The sequence below is a fragment of the Phalaenopsis equestris genome, unplaced genomic scaffold (assembly GCF_001263595.1).
Source record: "Phalaenopsis equestris unplaced genomic scaffold, ASM126359v1 Scaffold000956, whole genome shotgun sequence".
NCBI lineage: Eukaryota > Viridiplantae > Streptophyta > Magnoliopsida > Asparagales > Orchidaceae > Phalaenopsis > Phalaenopsis equestris.
The window spans coordinates 119,889-135,963 of NW_018165395.1; the positions used below are offsets into that span (position 1 = coordinate 119,889).

General features: G+C 37.9%; 2 protein-coding genes across 3 annotated transcripts in view; one reads left to right on the forward strand and one right to left on the reverse strand.

The window, feature by feature from the left end:
• The window catches only part of LOC110032500 (probable protein S-acyltransferase 7), a 22,640-nt gene extending 18,055 nt beyond the window's left edge, over nucleotides 1–4,585 (forward strand). Inside the window, exons 4-7 of one of the 2 annotated variants that reach the window (XM_020736152.1) lie at nucleotides 2,516–2,815; nucleotides 3,363–3,596; nucleotides 3,685–4,144; nucleotides 4,501–4,585. In XM_020736152.1, the coding sequence (XP_020591811.1) occupies nucleotides 2,516–2,815; nucleotides 3,363–3,596; nucleotides 3,685–4,122 (972 nt within the window). In that variant the 3' untranslated portion in view covers nucleotides 4,123–4,144; nucleotides 4,501–4,585. Of the gene's footprint in view, nucleotides 1–2,515; nucleotides 2,816–3,362; nucleotides 3,597–3,684; nucleotides 4,372–4,500 lie in introns of those variants that run through there. The other variant, XM_020736151.1, reaches the window with a different exon arrangement.
• LOC110032499 (pentatricopeptide repeat-containing protein At3g18970-like) lies at nucleotides 4,430–5,857 on the reverse strand. The gene has a single exon (XM_020736150.1). The coding sequence runs from the start codon at nucleotides 5,855–5,857 to the stop codon at nucleotides 4,430–4,432; it is 1,428 nt and encodes a 475-aa protein (XP_020591809.1).
• Nucleotides 5,858–16,075: the final 10,218 nt, after the last annotated feature.

Genomic DNA, 16,075 nt, shown 5'->3' on the forward strand with positions numbered 1-16,075 from the left:
TGGAGTGTCCGAACATACGACAGTTCGAACAATACGACGGAAAATGTTCAATCTCTACCTTCTGCCAATATCCCTGGTGTTGTGTGCCCAACTAGATTTCCTCAGATGCAGGTGAAGTGATGTCTCTTTCAACAAGTATTCTTGCTTCAGAAGGACGAGACAAATTAAAAGTAGGAATGTCCGTCTTGAGCGACTTCCCATAAGCTGAGGCAATATAGTACAATACTTTTTAAGAAAAATAATGAAATTTCAAACCAAGGAGACGAATCCAAACCGGAATGATTGGCGGTTCCGTTTGTGGGTCAAAATCTGCAGACCATTTCAGAATCTTCATTGCTCTGTTATAAATTCATATTATCCTTTTAGCAAATAAACGCATGTAATCTTCTTCATTACTAATTTGAATAAAAATGTGTCTCCCATCTAATAGTCCAATTTTCCATTCTCCAACAAGGTGCACAAGTTCAAATTCTTTGCCAATGAGCTCTATTTTGGGATGACCTTATAGAAATTTTCCAACCAAATTCAGACGACAAGATGACCAAGGTGAATACCTTCAGCTTCTGTAAAAAAGATGGCGGGCTTCCCATTCTTTCTACCAGGTTTCTTAACGTCCTCCGCCCACTCAAATGAAGGATGGAAAGATGATGATTTTGGTGTGCCTGAGACGTGGACACAAGAGCAGCTGCATATGATTTGTCCGAAGCCATCCTCTAGGACAGACCTTTAGAGAAGAAAGCAGACGAGTGCAGAGAACGCAGGAATCAGAGCAGTTCCCGCGAGGTTGAGCCCCGCATAAGTGCAGAGAACGCAGGAAATGGAAGTTCCCGTGAGGTTGAGCCGCAGAGGGACGAGCGCAGAGAACGTAGGAAGCAGTTCCCGCGAGGTTGAGCCGCAGAAGCGAGCGGCGAGACGGGCCGTAGAGGAGCGAGCCTCGTCTCAGAGCGAGCCGGAGAAGGAAGAAACGCGAGAGACGAACTCGAGCGCGAAGACAACGCGAGATATATATATTAAAAGGTTGATCGCCGATTAACCTCATAGTCTGACCAAGGGGCGGATCCCCCTTCCAGAAAGATGTGCAATTCGATCTTACGCAGGAATCGAACCCCCGACTTGAGGGACTTAGACCAAAGGCCGCAACCAATGAGTCAGGCTAAGGCGCGCGCACGAGGGACTTAGACCAAAGGCCGCAACTAATGAGTCAGGCTAAGGCGCGCGCGCGCGCACATAGACACATATATATATATCCACAGAGAGAGCGAGAGAGAGAGAGCCTTATGTTTCAATTGAAATAAAGAACCTCATGATCTTATTTTATTCCATTGCTCGTTAGAGTAACAAAAAATTTATTGAAAAGAATTGTGTTTTGCCAAAGTGTCCAAGTAACTAGTTTTGTACATTTAGAGGAATTTATGTACATACCTCACAGTTCTATATCTACATATCTAACGCTTTAAAGTTATATATATATATATATATATATATATTCATCCCTGAAAATGTATATTTCATTCTTTGAAGTTAATCATGGTGATATCCTATGTGATGCCAAATATTTTAGTGTTAGACATATAATAATTTAAGTTAGAAATTAGATACGTAAATTCATAAGAGTTGTGTGGTAAGTAAATTCATCCTTAACTTTAAAATGCCAAAAGAGTCTGGGATTAATCCAAACACCAAATGAAATATAGATTTTACATGAAGCCAGAGATGTCAATTCGGGTCAGTGGGTTGGGTTCGGGTCTAACATGAAAATGACCTAACCTGAATCGGGTCAACCCGAACCCGTCCCACATAATAAACAGGTCAAAAAATCTCAACCCGCACCCAACTCGACCCAGACAAGCTTAACTAGAACTCGACCCGTTTAACTTATCAGCTCAATTTTTTCTAAAAAAACTATACGTCTAACATTTAACGAGTAACAATAGGCAAATTAAAATATTTCTCTGTTTATATATGATAAGCAATAGTATAAAAAAGTTAAGAGTACACCAAATTTCATTTACTCAAAGCCCAGGCCAGATCCTTTTGTTCGTGTTTGTTTATGTCATGTTCGGGTTTTCGAGTTCAATCTGAACGCGACCCAAAATTTATACGTGTCAAATTCTCAGACCTGAACCCGACTCGAAAAATATTTGGGTCATGTCTTGTTGGTGTGTCGGGTTAATTTTTGACATCCCTGCATAAAGCGATAACTATTTCAAGATTTTCTTTTAAACTTGTTGTACTTTATTCGGGGAATCATTTATTGGTGGCTTTTGGGTTTAATAGTAAAATCTTTTATCGTGAGCTGAAAAATAAAAAAAACTGTGATAGTCTGTGGGAAGTAACATTCTTGATAGCGCAGATCAAGGTGAAATAAAATTTCCTCAAGTATTAGAATTTCTGCTTAATCAAGCATGGTTTTCGGTACTCATGGGTTTAATATAAGCTGCATTAATTTGTTGATTTCACTTATGGCATTCGTAAGATTTTAAATCCAGTCTATTACTTTCCTAATTGAATGCAGGTTATCTTTCTTCTGCTTCTCACATCAGGCAAGGATCCAGGCATTATCCCTCGCAATGCTCATCCTCCAGAGCCAGAAGATGAAGCTGACATCTCCAATGCTTCAGCGGGAAATCATAGCGGCCCATCAAGCTTGCCTCCCGCCAAGGATGTGGTCGTTAATAATATCATAATCAAGGTCAAGTACTGCCATACTTGCATGCTTTATCGCCCCCCACGGTGCTCCCATTGTTCTATTTGCAATAACTGTGTGGAGCGTTTTGATCATCATTGCCCCTGGGTTGGACAATGCATTGGCAAGGTAATAACTCTTCGTTTTTCTTGCTAATTTCTGAGGGAGATACACGGTCACTAAGCATCTGCTTTATTATTCATAATATTATTGATTTTTTGTTAGAGATAAGGGAGGAGACATCAGTTGTGTCAATTTTTTAAGAGGAAACCATGTCACACTGCTTAAATCTACTTAATGATTATCCTCTTCACACAGATGTGCCCGGCTGCATTGTTATCCAGTGAGTGGAGTTATTCATTTTATTTTTTGTTTTCCTTTTTTTTCTTTTTCGACTTTGAGGGAATGGGGTACGATTGTGTGGCAGGAACGTGGGTGAGGTTAGACTCAAATCATGATGTGGTCACGTGGAATGTGTTATTTTGGCGGCATTTATTTTTGCCATTTCATTAATGATTAAAAATGGATTAATCATACTACTTAATTGAACATACATGCTTGCTTCATATTTTAAATTAGTATTGGTATTATCAAAAGTTCGAGAAGATAGCTAAAAAATGAAAATAGACCATAAAAAACAACTCTATTCTTACATATGATATTTTCTGCTGTGCAGAGAAACTACAGATTCTTCTTCATGTTTGTGCTATCTACATCCCTCCTTTGTGTTTATGTCTTCATATTTTGCTGGGTTAACCTGAAGAAGATAATGGATGTGCATGAATGTAATCTTTGGAGAGCCTTCCTTAAATCACCAATTTCAGGAATTCTTATCATATATACATTCATAGCTTTTTGGTTTGTAGGAGGGTTGACAGCATTCCATCTTTACTTAATCTGCACTAATCAGGTGCTATTCCCAATCTCTTTAGCTTCTCTTATAGATATCTTGCATTAACAAGCCAGAAATATTAATTACTTAATTGTGTTAATTGCAGACCACATATGAGAACTTCCGGTACCGTTATGATAAGAAAACAAATCCTCACAACCTTGGCTGTGCCCAAAATGTGAGTGAAATATTTTTATCCAGAATTCCAAGTTCTAAGACCAACTTCCGTGCTAAAATGAAGGATAACTCAGTGATCTTCACCTCATCTCATCCCGCTCTCAGCCAAGACATGCCAAAGATGAGTGTGGATCTGGAGGTGGGTGGGAAGCGGCAGACTGTGGCTGAGGAGGAGCTGGACGACATACAGAGCCAAATCGATAGCATCAGAGGATCAGATGGGTGCAATTCCCAGCTGCCTCACTCGAGCTCACGAGATCACAAAGGCAGTTGGGAGACAACGCCAGATATTGGGGCTTTGGCTGCCGAGCTTGGAATGGAACGTTGTTTGTCTGATAGAGAAAAAACTTCGACAGATATTCTATAGATACATACGAAAAACTATCCAAGTATTGAAGCCTACCCAATGCTGATTCTTGTTAATTTTCCAAAAGTGTGATCAAAAGTTTCTAGTGTCACAAATACTGTATACGTACGGCTTCTAGATTCATGTAACTAGTTGCTGTTACCATCAAAACTTTTCCTCGAGAGCGGCCATGTTTTATTATGTGTTTCTCTTCCGTACATCTGGCTTCTGTAACAAATCCATGTCTGGGATTGCTGGCTTTTTCTGTCAGATTGTATTTTTTTAAAGAACTGCCGAAACTGAATTACACAGCTATGCTGTTTGAATTTCAAATCCAGTCTATGTTTTGAACTGAACTTTGTCCTGGTTTGTTCTGAATACCTCTCTTATTCATTGCAGTTCTAACCATGTGAACCTCTTCCCACCTCTCCGCCAAAGCGTACAAATTGGATAGTGCTATGAAATCTTCGCAGCTGGTGCAGGGCAATGGCTCAGTCCGCTGCTTGAGTCCGATAAGGATCTTCCCAATCTTGCTACCGAGCCCTGCTTCACCATGGATCTTGCAAGCACCAAGCAAAGCTCTCCAGACAACAGCATCAGGCTGCATAGGCATGTTTTTAATGAACTCGTGAGCTTCCTCTACCATCCCAGCCCGGCCAAGTAGATCAACAATGCAGCCATAGTGCTGCATTGCAGGCACAACATTGAAGCGGCTCTGCATTTCATCAAACAGTCGTAGGCCCACTTCTACTAGCCCAGCATGACAGCAAGCTGATAGCAAGGATGTAAAAGTGATGGCATTTGGTGCTATCCCTTCGTTCTCCATCAAGTTAATAAGTTCCACCACTGCTTTCCCCTGTCCATGCATGGCAAGAGCGGCAGCCATTGTGCTCCAGGTGATCACATTCCTCCGCCTCATAGCATGAAACAATGCCGAAGCGTTGTCAAGTGATCCACATTTGGAGTACATATCGACCAGCCCAGTGCCTATAAAGGGGCAGTCCAAGGGAGCTGGAATGGTCTTTAATACCCTGGAATGGATTGTGGCGCCTAGGACCAGATCACCTACTTGCGAACAAGCAGAGAGCAGCAGCAGAGCGCTTTCTGTAGACCTCGCTTCACGACAAACCATCTCTTTAAACAATAATAGCGCTTCCTTTGCCATTCCATTGACGCAGTACCCGGTCAGCATTGAATTCCAGCTCGCCGAGCTTTTTTCCGGCATTTTCTCGAACAGCATTCGTGCGGCCTTCATGTCCCCGCATAACGCATAGAAGAGGACACATGTAGTCGCCAGCGCCAATTGTAAGTCTAGCCCGTATTTTAGCGCTCGAGCGTGCACCTGCTTCCCTTCCCTCATGGCGCGCAGCCGTGCACACGATCTGAGGACGTAGGCGTAGCTTTCGTGGTCGGGCGTCGCCGCCCTCATCATCTCACCGCCGGCGAAGAGACGCAGTGATTCCTCGGGCGATGCGTATTTAAGCATGACGTTCCATAAAAGTGTGTTTTTTAACTCCCCTGTGGCCTGACGGAATATAAGTTGAGCAGAGCCGCCGCCTCCTTCCGACGTTTCCTCGTTGCAGTATTTCTCGATTAGCCTGGCTACGTTCCCAGTATCGCGTAATAAAGCGTTAGTGATCATCTGAGCGTGAATCTGCTTCGCTTGATCCATGCTTGATGAAAGTTCCAAGAGAGCGACGCAACGCGCTCGTGGAAGCTGCTGCAATATTCCTATAGCATTGCTGCGGAGGAGCATCTAAGACTGGTGGATTATGGCTGGAGTCACCCCGAAGCTGAAGATGTTCTGAGTCCAGATCAGGTTTTAGCAAAACGGGCTAATAATGAGACAACTTCGTTTCTATGAAACCGGCGAACGCTTAAGGTATGATGTCAGATCGTTTGATGCCATTACTGAAGCTAATTTAAAGCCGCGTACAATTTGTTTCACTGCTCGCAGCTTGCAGCCATTCTAGAATCATGACTTACAACGGTTGAGATAGGATTTTTTTTTTTAATAGCGGTACAGATTACTTGATTTTCAAAATATGGGCTTAGGATAGGGATTGGTTGCTTTAATTTCTTGTAAGAGTTAATATAAAAATAATAGATTATGCTTTTACTTTCAAGTTTCAATTTCAAGATTCAAGATATTGGACCCGCATCTTACTTACTTTCTACCCCATAATTTTAGAGAGGATAATTTATGGTTCATGATATTCAAATCAACAAATAAGCATTTTAACTCTTTTAAGTTCGGAATTCCATGAAGAGTTTATTTTTATTCCAAATCATTTTAATGATATTTTTCCTAAATTTTCAATGCTATAAAAGTTAAAAATAAACAAAATTTTCTCTTGGTCATGAATCTTTAAAACTCCTTTAAATATTTATATCAACGACTGAATCCTCAGTAACCAAAAAGCTTGTTTCTTGGTCATGATATGTTTTTATTTATGTGTACGCCAAAAATATGCCAGCACGAATCATAAAGTGATCCAATGGATTAAGAGACAAAGAAGTACAACCAAGAAGGCCCATCGGTAGAAGACCAAATGACTCACCATTATGATATCACAAAACTTGTTAGCGAAAGATCAAATGATATGCTTGACCAAAGTCTTGACCCCCTAAATCAAGGCTTGAAATTTATCAAACACAACCCGTTCAAATTGAAGACTGAGATTGATCATGTCGAGATAAGACATCAACCTAACTCTTGCCCCAGTCCAATCTAAGGGAAAGAACTCACCCAATATCTCATGGAGGCTTCTGATACCCTTCATCGGGGAGCTGAAGATCGATCATGATAGATTTCAAGAGCATCCCAGAGGACTCTTTTGCTAAGGGATGAGCTACCTACCGAATCATGGTGATTTACGCTCCACCTGACATTCTGGTCTCATTTTATGAATAGGAGTTCCTCACATAGGTATGGATAGTCAATAGTTAGATTAGAGTAGTTGATTGACAAAATCAAAACAATCGAGCCAAGTTTGTCATAGTGAAGACAATCAAATGTCGACTGACAATCCCAACACAGTGCAGTCAGACGGTTAGATGTTGTCAAACTAAGGCCCGCTGATCTCAGCTGACCAAGTAGTAGGGTAGTCGAGCAATAGGTTAAAACCTATAAAATAACTAAAATATAATGTAACACCCTCATCAAAGAAGGGGCATGCATGTAATTACACACAATGTATCCTTCTCTTATAAATAGGGGAATCATTTCTTCAAAAAGGGCTAATTTAGAATCCATTTTACTGTTCCTTAATGTGCATTGTACTCTTTTTTTCTCTCTCCTATTTTATTTTCTATTTTTGGGTTTGAACCGCAGATAATTTTGGATTCAATATATTGAAAGGTGTGGCAAACGTGAAGCATGCCAATAGAGAGTTTAATTTGGAGTTTATGCAACTACAAATATAAGAGTTGAAGGACCAGATGATGGAGGCTATCCAAGAAGCAGTAGCTCGAGGCGGGGTGCAAACTCTTAAGGAAGTAGGGTGGTCATTGTCTAATGACCGAATGATTTCTCATGCCTCATGAGGGCAAGGAGATTCCTAGTATCAGGAGATTATTGGGTTAGAGCCGATGGATAAATAACATTTTTTGTGAATCAAATCACCACACCAACCGAAAAATACATTCTCTTGGCAGATTTCAGAAGTTGGACTATTAAAGGTTAAAGATTCTTGTTTTGGAATCCTACAAGAGTTAGACTGATCCGATTGACCATATAACATTCTTTGAGTCGACCGTTTGCTTGCTGAAAATCACAAACACGTTGAAATGTCGCCTGTTCTTCACCACACGGAGGGATTTGTCCTTTAGGTGGTTCAACGGATTACCAGTTCGAGTAATCACATCCTCAATTAATTTCAAAAGGATGTTTGTGACGTAGTATGCTAGTACTTAAAAGCCGCACAAGAGTTCACTAGCCTTGCTACAGATCAAGCTAGGACAAAGCAAGAGCCTCCACTCATTTGTTACTCGATCTTAAAAGGAAATATTGGAGGTGAGGGATCTAAAACCTTGCTTTCGCTCGAAAGCGCAACACCCATCCACCCATCATCTTCATTGATCCAAACTTGCCCTCAAAGGGGAATCCCTACAATGATGCCATCTTCGTCACTACTATAATAAGTAACTCCCAAATCGGTAGCATCTTGGTTGACATGTGTAGGTTCAGAAACATTACGTTCAGGTTAGTGTTTGACAAGATGGGACTCAAGAATAACCGACTAGCTGCACCGACCAGAACACTGTATGGGTTCTCAGGCGAGATGAAGGAAGCATTGATAATAATCGTGCTAGTAGTCACCTAAGGAGAAGGTGAGAAGTTGTTGACTTTAAATGGATGATTTTCTGGTGGTTAACTCACAACCAAGTTAAAACATTATCTTCGATCGACCATGGCTCAAAGACTTCTATGTCGTGGTCTCAATGTCTCACATTGTAGTGAAGTTTCCGGGTGACACCGTTCGGGAGAATCTAGAAGAATCTTTAATCTGCTATCTCCGCGCTGTTCAAAGAGTCGAGCAATAGCTGCTCTATCTCTAGAATTAGCACAGAAGTGGTCTCAAGACCAACAAGACCGCTCCTAAAATCCCTACAATTGATAGAGAGCCCGATAATTTTTTTTCCTAATAAGTGAAAACTTTGATGCATAATCAAAGGGGATGATGATTCAGACACTTCAAGAGCATCAATATATCGTTGTCTGGTTAGTCACCGAGATGTCAGAGGTACTACTCGATGTCTCCTGTCAACAACTGAATATCAACCCTACTATCTGGCCAATGAAGCAGAAGATCTGGTCTTCAAATGTGACCTTGTCCAAACTGATTCATGAGGTGGTCCAGAAGCTCCATGAAGTCAACTACATCATATTGGAGTACTTGACCTGGGTTTTGAATGTGGAGATGGTGCAGAAAGCCAACAACAAGTGGAAGATATGTGTGGACTTCATAAACTTGAACTCTGTCTGTCCAAAGGACAACTATCTATTGTGGAGGATAACGTGTTAGTGGAATCAATGATCGACCACTATATAATGAGCTTCTTAGATGCTTTTTTAAGCTACCACCAAATCAAAATGGACCTGCTAGGTGCAGAGAAGATGGTGTTTATCACAATCGAGGGCATATTTTGTTACAATGTAATGCTCTTTGGACTCAAGAATGTTGGGGATACCTACTAGTGTCTTATTCATGTAATTTTTTCAAAACTAAAGAGAAATAAAATTAAAGTGTATGTTGAGGTACTGGTTATGAGTAAATCGGTCGAACAACACATAAATTGACGTGGGCGTGGAAGGTGCCCTGATACAGAGCACTAAAACTGGTCAATTGGTTTAACCGACTGAAAATTGTTTCTGCAGACCAGACTAGGCGAGGAAGTTTCGAACAATAGTTACAGGAGGCGGGACAATAGCCCTTTCTTTTTGTGATCTTCTTCGTATGACAAGTATTTTAATGGCTATTTTTTGGATTTTTCTTACTTCAACACCCCATCCTTTTTTGTGGGAATTTCCTTCTTTTTTTATTTCCTTATATTCATTAATCAGAGTGTATAGAATATTTTTTTCTGATTGTAGGGTTGAGTTTTGGGTTTTGTTTTCTTTAAGATTGATAATGTGAGGTCTTTTCCTTCTTGCTAAGGTTTTATTAGGCGACATGTGGTGCTCTAGTTGTTTTTTGCTTTAAAATGGTGTTTTATCCTTTTAATCTCCTCCTATCTTCTCCCCGAACTTATTATTACCTTTTCCATAGTCGTTGGCCAAACCCATCTCACTCCACCACTATGTCGCCACCTCTACTAACACCACAACTTGCAGGTCAGCCTTTTATCCCAATATTTTTTATATGTAAGAATTTATGAAGTTGACACACTACTTAAGAATTTTAATCCCCAGTAATGGCACCAAAAAGTTGATCCTAAACTTGATACCAAGTAAAGTAAGATTTCAATTATATTTGTAGGGATTCTATACAAGTATATGTATCGTTTTCAAGTAATATAGGGCTTTCTGATTAAGCCCGAAATATCAATCCCACGGAGATCGAGGTTAATCACGATGACTTTCAAGAGAAGTTCTAGACTAAAATAACACACCCTAGCTTGGAAGGTCGATAAAGGTTTGGTTTTGATTATATCCTACAATTATCACTATAATACTACTTCTAATCCTAAACTAAATCCTATATAATACTACTTCTAATCCTAAACTAAAATACTTAGTGAAAATCAGAAATTGAGATTTAATATATTAAAAGTACCCTTCCTAATGCAATGAAATTAGTGACATGTGTAAAAGTAAAACAAGTAGTGAGAGAGATTATGACAAGTAAGAACAATTATATTCTTTACCCTTACTAGATATGCTATAAAGTACATTGGTTAATCAAAAGTTTGAATAGTTCTAAAGACGGGCTAGGTAGGGAAGATACTAGCTCTCACTCTAGAGTTTCCTCTTATCCCTCATTCTGGAGGCTAACATCTTGCATTAAAACCTGAAACAATAGACTAAATTAGGGGGCTTTAGCCTGTTACTATAAAGTCTTCTAATTCTACACCCATGAAAATATATCTCCCTATTTATTTGCATTCAACTATATGGACTACATTCTTATCTATACAATCTCAATGTGATTCTACCACAGTTGATTGAGACAACACCATCACATATCTTACATTTTCTTACAACAGATTTTAGCATGTAAGTTAATCAAGTATACATGTAAATGAAGAATAAAGTAAAAACATCACAATCTATTCTCACTCTATTCAATTCTATGTCCTACATATGCAAACTAATTCCTTACAAGAGGGAAGAGTAATGAAAACTACTCACTACACATGGAGAAACAACAAGAACTTTTTGATTAAGAAGACTTTGAAACCATACAAACAAAGTATTAAATTCAAATCAAAATACAATGAAAATACTTATCTCTGATGGAAATCAAGCTCTCCTTTTATAGAAAAAATAATCTTCTTACAATCCTCTCCAAGAACAAAGTGAAAAGAAAAGAAGAAATTCTCAGACTCTCTTTTTCTCTCTCACCTTGTCGCCCCACTTGGGGCTCACGCGCAAGCCTTCTTCTCCTCTTTCAATTAATTCAAGAGTCCAAGTGTCATTTTAAAAATATTTTCAAACCTTAATTATAATTTCCTAAGAGATTCTTAAGTTTCTTCAAAACTATCCATATTCATTGAGTCTTCCAAATGGTGCATGATGTGCCGCTTTAAAACTCCTTATAACTACTCGAAATCCTTCTAGAAAGTCTCTTTTATCATTTCTAATGAATTCTCCAAAAGAAACACGAAGCACCGCTTCAAAAATCATCCAAATCCGATGTATGTTCTAGAAGATATGTTGAAAATCGTTTTTGGTGCATAAACACTGATTTTGGGCGCTTAAGCACCCTCCTTTTTGTCTGGTGGCACCTAAGCACAATTTTGGGGGCTTAAGCGCTGGACATAGGCTCTTAAGTGTCCAGGTTAGGCCCTCATGGCTTCGGTGTGCCTCGGTTCGACCCGATTTGCTCCATTTTGGTCTATTTTTGTTCCTTTTGCTCCAATCACTCCAAATTCTTCAATTTGATGTAGCTACAACCAAAAATATAAGAGAACATATCTTTAAAGTGCAATATCATTATAAAATAAAACATAAAAAATAGTACATTTTTAGGCACATCAGTCATCCAATCCCCTCATTTCAACACATGTACTCCTCCTCACAACCACTTTGGTTGGCCTGCACTCCATGACGTCTACCCACATTTTGCCACCCCTTTCCAATAGTAACCTTGCTTTCCAACTCACCTATAACCCACCAAATACCATCCAACCTACTGAATAGCTACTCGACCTTCCTTACCCTTCCCTATCACCTTGCCGACGCCACCAATGCCTTTAGATCTCTTCCTACAACCCTAACCGAAGATTAATATATTATTGTATTTTATTTTTCTATATCAGTTGTGTTGTAACCCTTTTTCTATATTAATAAAACTTTTTTTTTGGTATTCTGCTAAATTCTAAATAGTTTCAGTATTATTTGGTATCAGAGCTAGCTTATCCCTAGTCATATTCTATGGTTTCTTACTAACCACCTTTACTCGACCCACCTCCACTATTTTTTTTTTCCTTTCAATTCCCAACACTAGCCATGCCACCACAGAGTGATACACTAAACTTGTTCCAAGAAGAGATTCATTGATAATTTTTTTGTCTACAACGAAGACTAACTGAGCTGGCTGATGATAATCAGAAAGAAATTACCTTTAATCACGATCTGAAGAGTCAAAGGGAAGACAAGGAAGGGGAATTGAATATGTTCCAAAGGGAAGATAACACTAACGAGGAATGTTGGCCACATTGTTTTGGTATCCAATATCGAAGAAGACCAAGAGAAGAGACCTCTTATGGAGATTAGCTGGGCTTTGACACCAAGATGGACCTCTCAAAATTTGAGGCATGAACCCCAATGACTTTGTTGAATGGCTGCAATTAGTTGAAAGATTTTTTTAGTATAAAGATGTACTAGAGGAAAAATGAGTCAATCTAATTGCCATTAAACTAAAGAAGAATGTCTCATAATGGTAGGAAAATCTACAAATGTAGATGAGAAAAGAGGAAATAAGAAGATAACTAAGTGGGAGAAGATAAAGAATGAAGTGTAGAAGAAATTCCTCCTACTGCAGTATTTTCAGGACATGTTCCCAGAACCCCACAACTTGCAACTATAGGATCCTTTAGTTAAGGAGTTCACAACTCAGTTTGGCCACTTGTAGTTGAAGTGCGAGCTAACAATGCCGGATGAGTATACGATAGCCAAATACCTGTAGGGTCTGAAGCTCGCAATTAGCAATGTGGTCCAGGTACAACCATGTAGAACATTGAGTAATGTCCAGACACTAGCCTTGAAGGTGGAAAGACAACAGAAGAAAAACAAGCAACGATCATCCTTTATCCTTTAGACCACCATCTTCAACTTAGCAGTCACCTGGAATTCTACAGCCGCTAAGGGTACCTTGTGAGAAAATAATGAAATTGGACAAGGAACTGATAAGGCATATTAGAGTGGGAAGAAGCCAGAGAAAGGTAGCTCGTCCAATACAATGTCGGCCTGTAAGAGGTGTCATACCTACGGGCACATAGCCTCCGGCTATGGAATGAGCCGAGTTGTCGCACTCATCGATCAAGGCGTCATCAAGGAAGTCGATGAAGAGTCAGAGGATAGTCCAAATAAGAAGCTTCATGTAATGACTGCTATTATAGTATATCAGTGCATCTCTTGAGACTGGATTTTGGAATTTGATAAGTCTTACATGTTTATTTTATGTTACTAAAGTTTCTTATGCTTAATTTATTCATTGATTATTAGTAGTATTGTTTGATACCCGATTTATAAAGTCTTCACCAGATTTTAAAACATACTTGTTTATATTTTTACCTTTTTTTATAGGCATCATAAAGGAAAATAAAAGGTTTCTTGTTAGAATTATCTTTCTTAAGGATTTTTACATCCTGATACAAGTGAGCTTTTTGGAAACATCTGGTATTTGTTTTACAAATTGTTTTCACCAAATGTGTTTTGGACATGCTTTTATATGTATTAACTATTTTTTTCAAAATTTTAATAGTCATATATTTTAAGATATATTAAGTTTGTATAATGTTTTTATTTAATAAATAAAACATTTTAAGAAACCACATTTATATCATTTTATAAAATAATAATAATATTTTATTTTAAAAATCTTAAGGCATTTAAGTATCCGAGGATGCCATTTCATGTATTTTTGTTTTCCAAACCAAAATGCTTAGAGAGAGAGAGAGAGAGAGAGATTGTAGAGAGAGTCTATTTCTAGCAAGCTGGGAAAATTGTCCGGCACTAGGTAGGCCTACTGATAACATACTTTAGATTTTGATTTCATTATTTTTTCATAAAGTTTTGTTATTTTAGTTGTCAAAATTTAATACAAACTCAGGTCTATGTGGATTTACAAACTTTTCACTGCACAGTTTTCATTATGTTGTAATTAGACTGTGATGGACACATCGATATAAAGTTATTTAATTTTTAATGAGTAATTTGTATTATACAATATTTTGTACATTTTGGCATATGTATTAAACCTGATAGAAATGCTTTAAATATGATTCTAAATATTCCATAAAAGTGGTTTTGCAATGTTTGATTGTCAATATGTGTAGATTTATTTCCTCCATAGATTTTATTTTTATTTGTGTATATTGCTATGTACTATTTTCTAGAGCATGTTGTGATATTGATATGTCAAAATTATTAACATTTATATGCTTTTGTATCAAAATATGTGCCAAAAATAATAAAAAATGCGGGAGTTGCTGGCGGTTGTGATTGGACGGTTCTATGTTATGTGCAATTAAGTAGAGTTATAATGGTTCTGCACCGATGTAATTATTCATCTATGCTTTTGATACACCTGAACATATGTGAATAAGTGAGGGTATAAGTGGAAGTGGAGTTATAAGGGACATAGAGAAAATATGAACAAGTGAAAGTGGAGGTAAAAGGAGGTGAATGAAAAATTTTAAAAAAATCAAATAAAGAATTGAATTTAATTTTCATGTCATTTTTCTGTACTTATGATATCATGTTGCTTATACTTTTATTTAATGTATGTCTACAGTAATTACAATTTCTTGTACTGACACTGATAAATACTACACATGATATTTTGGAATGTTTGATTTATTTACATCAAATACATATATTTTTTTTAAATATCGAAAACTGCAGTACATTTTGAGTAGCATATTGAGTAGTGGTTGCTCGCCCCTATTTTATTCACATGTCTTTTTTTAGGGAAAGGCGAGGCTCAAGTAGAGTAGAGACTTTTGCATTACTTGTGAAAGTGTGATGTTGGGTATGTTAATGTCATAGATCTTTATTTTTGACGGTCATGATGTTGTTCAAATTTTTTTATGATAGATAGATTAAATCATGATTGTTTATCTATATGATCTGAATGAATTTTGAGTACCTTTTTTTTACAATTTGACGATATTAGTAGCTCTATGTATGAAACTTTAAGAAGAAGTAAGTAAATAAGAATTTTCTAAATAGATCTTTGGTAATAACTTATCTGTTACGACCTCGACACGGGATAACCCACCTCAAGTTGATAGGTGAACGACTTTTTTTTTGTAATCGACAAATACAAGAATTTGATGACTCTACTAGAAGATTTAATTTCCAGCAACGACGTCCAAAGACTTGATCGCGACTTTATAGATGTGTCTGATTTGGTTAAGATGTATAATTATAACATTTAATAATGTTAAAGTCAAATTTGTCAACGGAAGTATACGTATCGCTCAAGTAATATAGGGCTCTAATGGAGTCATAGATATTGACCCCACACGGAGTGATTTAAAATTATAGATTAAGACTTTAGAAAAACAAGACTTTAATCACAACGACGACGTTCAATTTGCTTATCTGTCACTAATAGACAATTGAAATAAATAGATAATTTTAATAACTAATAAATAACCATTGATATAAAGTACAGTTTAATTGTGATATTCAATATATAAAAAATTATAGTGAATGGATAAAATGAATTAGTTCAATTTATATTATGCCAAATAGGAGCATACATATTCTTTATCCTTTGTTCCAGGCATAAAGAACATTGACTAATCCTATGCTTGGTTATTAATTCTGAGACTAGGTTGGGAGAATACCGGGTCTCACTTCTGAGCTCCCACGTACCCCTCACCTGAGGGCTAACATCTACACATCAACACCCAAGCAATAGAGCCAAATTGGGAATTTTAGTCTGTCACTCTAAAATCTCCAATTCTTCGCCCGATAATAATATTTTCCTATTTATTTGCACCCAACTTCTAAGGGCTTTGACCTCCCTGAATCTTGGATGTAACCTTCACTTTAGTTGTAAAACTCAACATATTTTAA

Coding starts and splice junctions, on each gene's coding strand:
- LOC110032499 (XM_020736150.1), bottom strand. CDS start 5,857: ATGCTCCTCCGCAGCAATGCTATAGGAATATTGCAGCAGCTTCCACGA.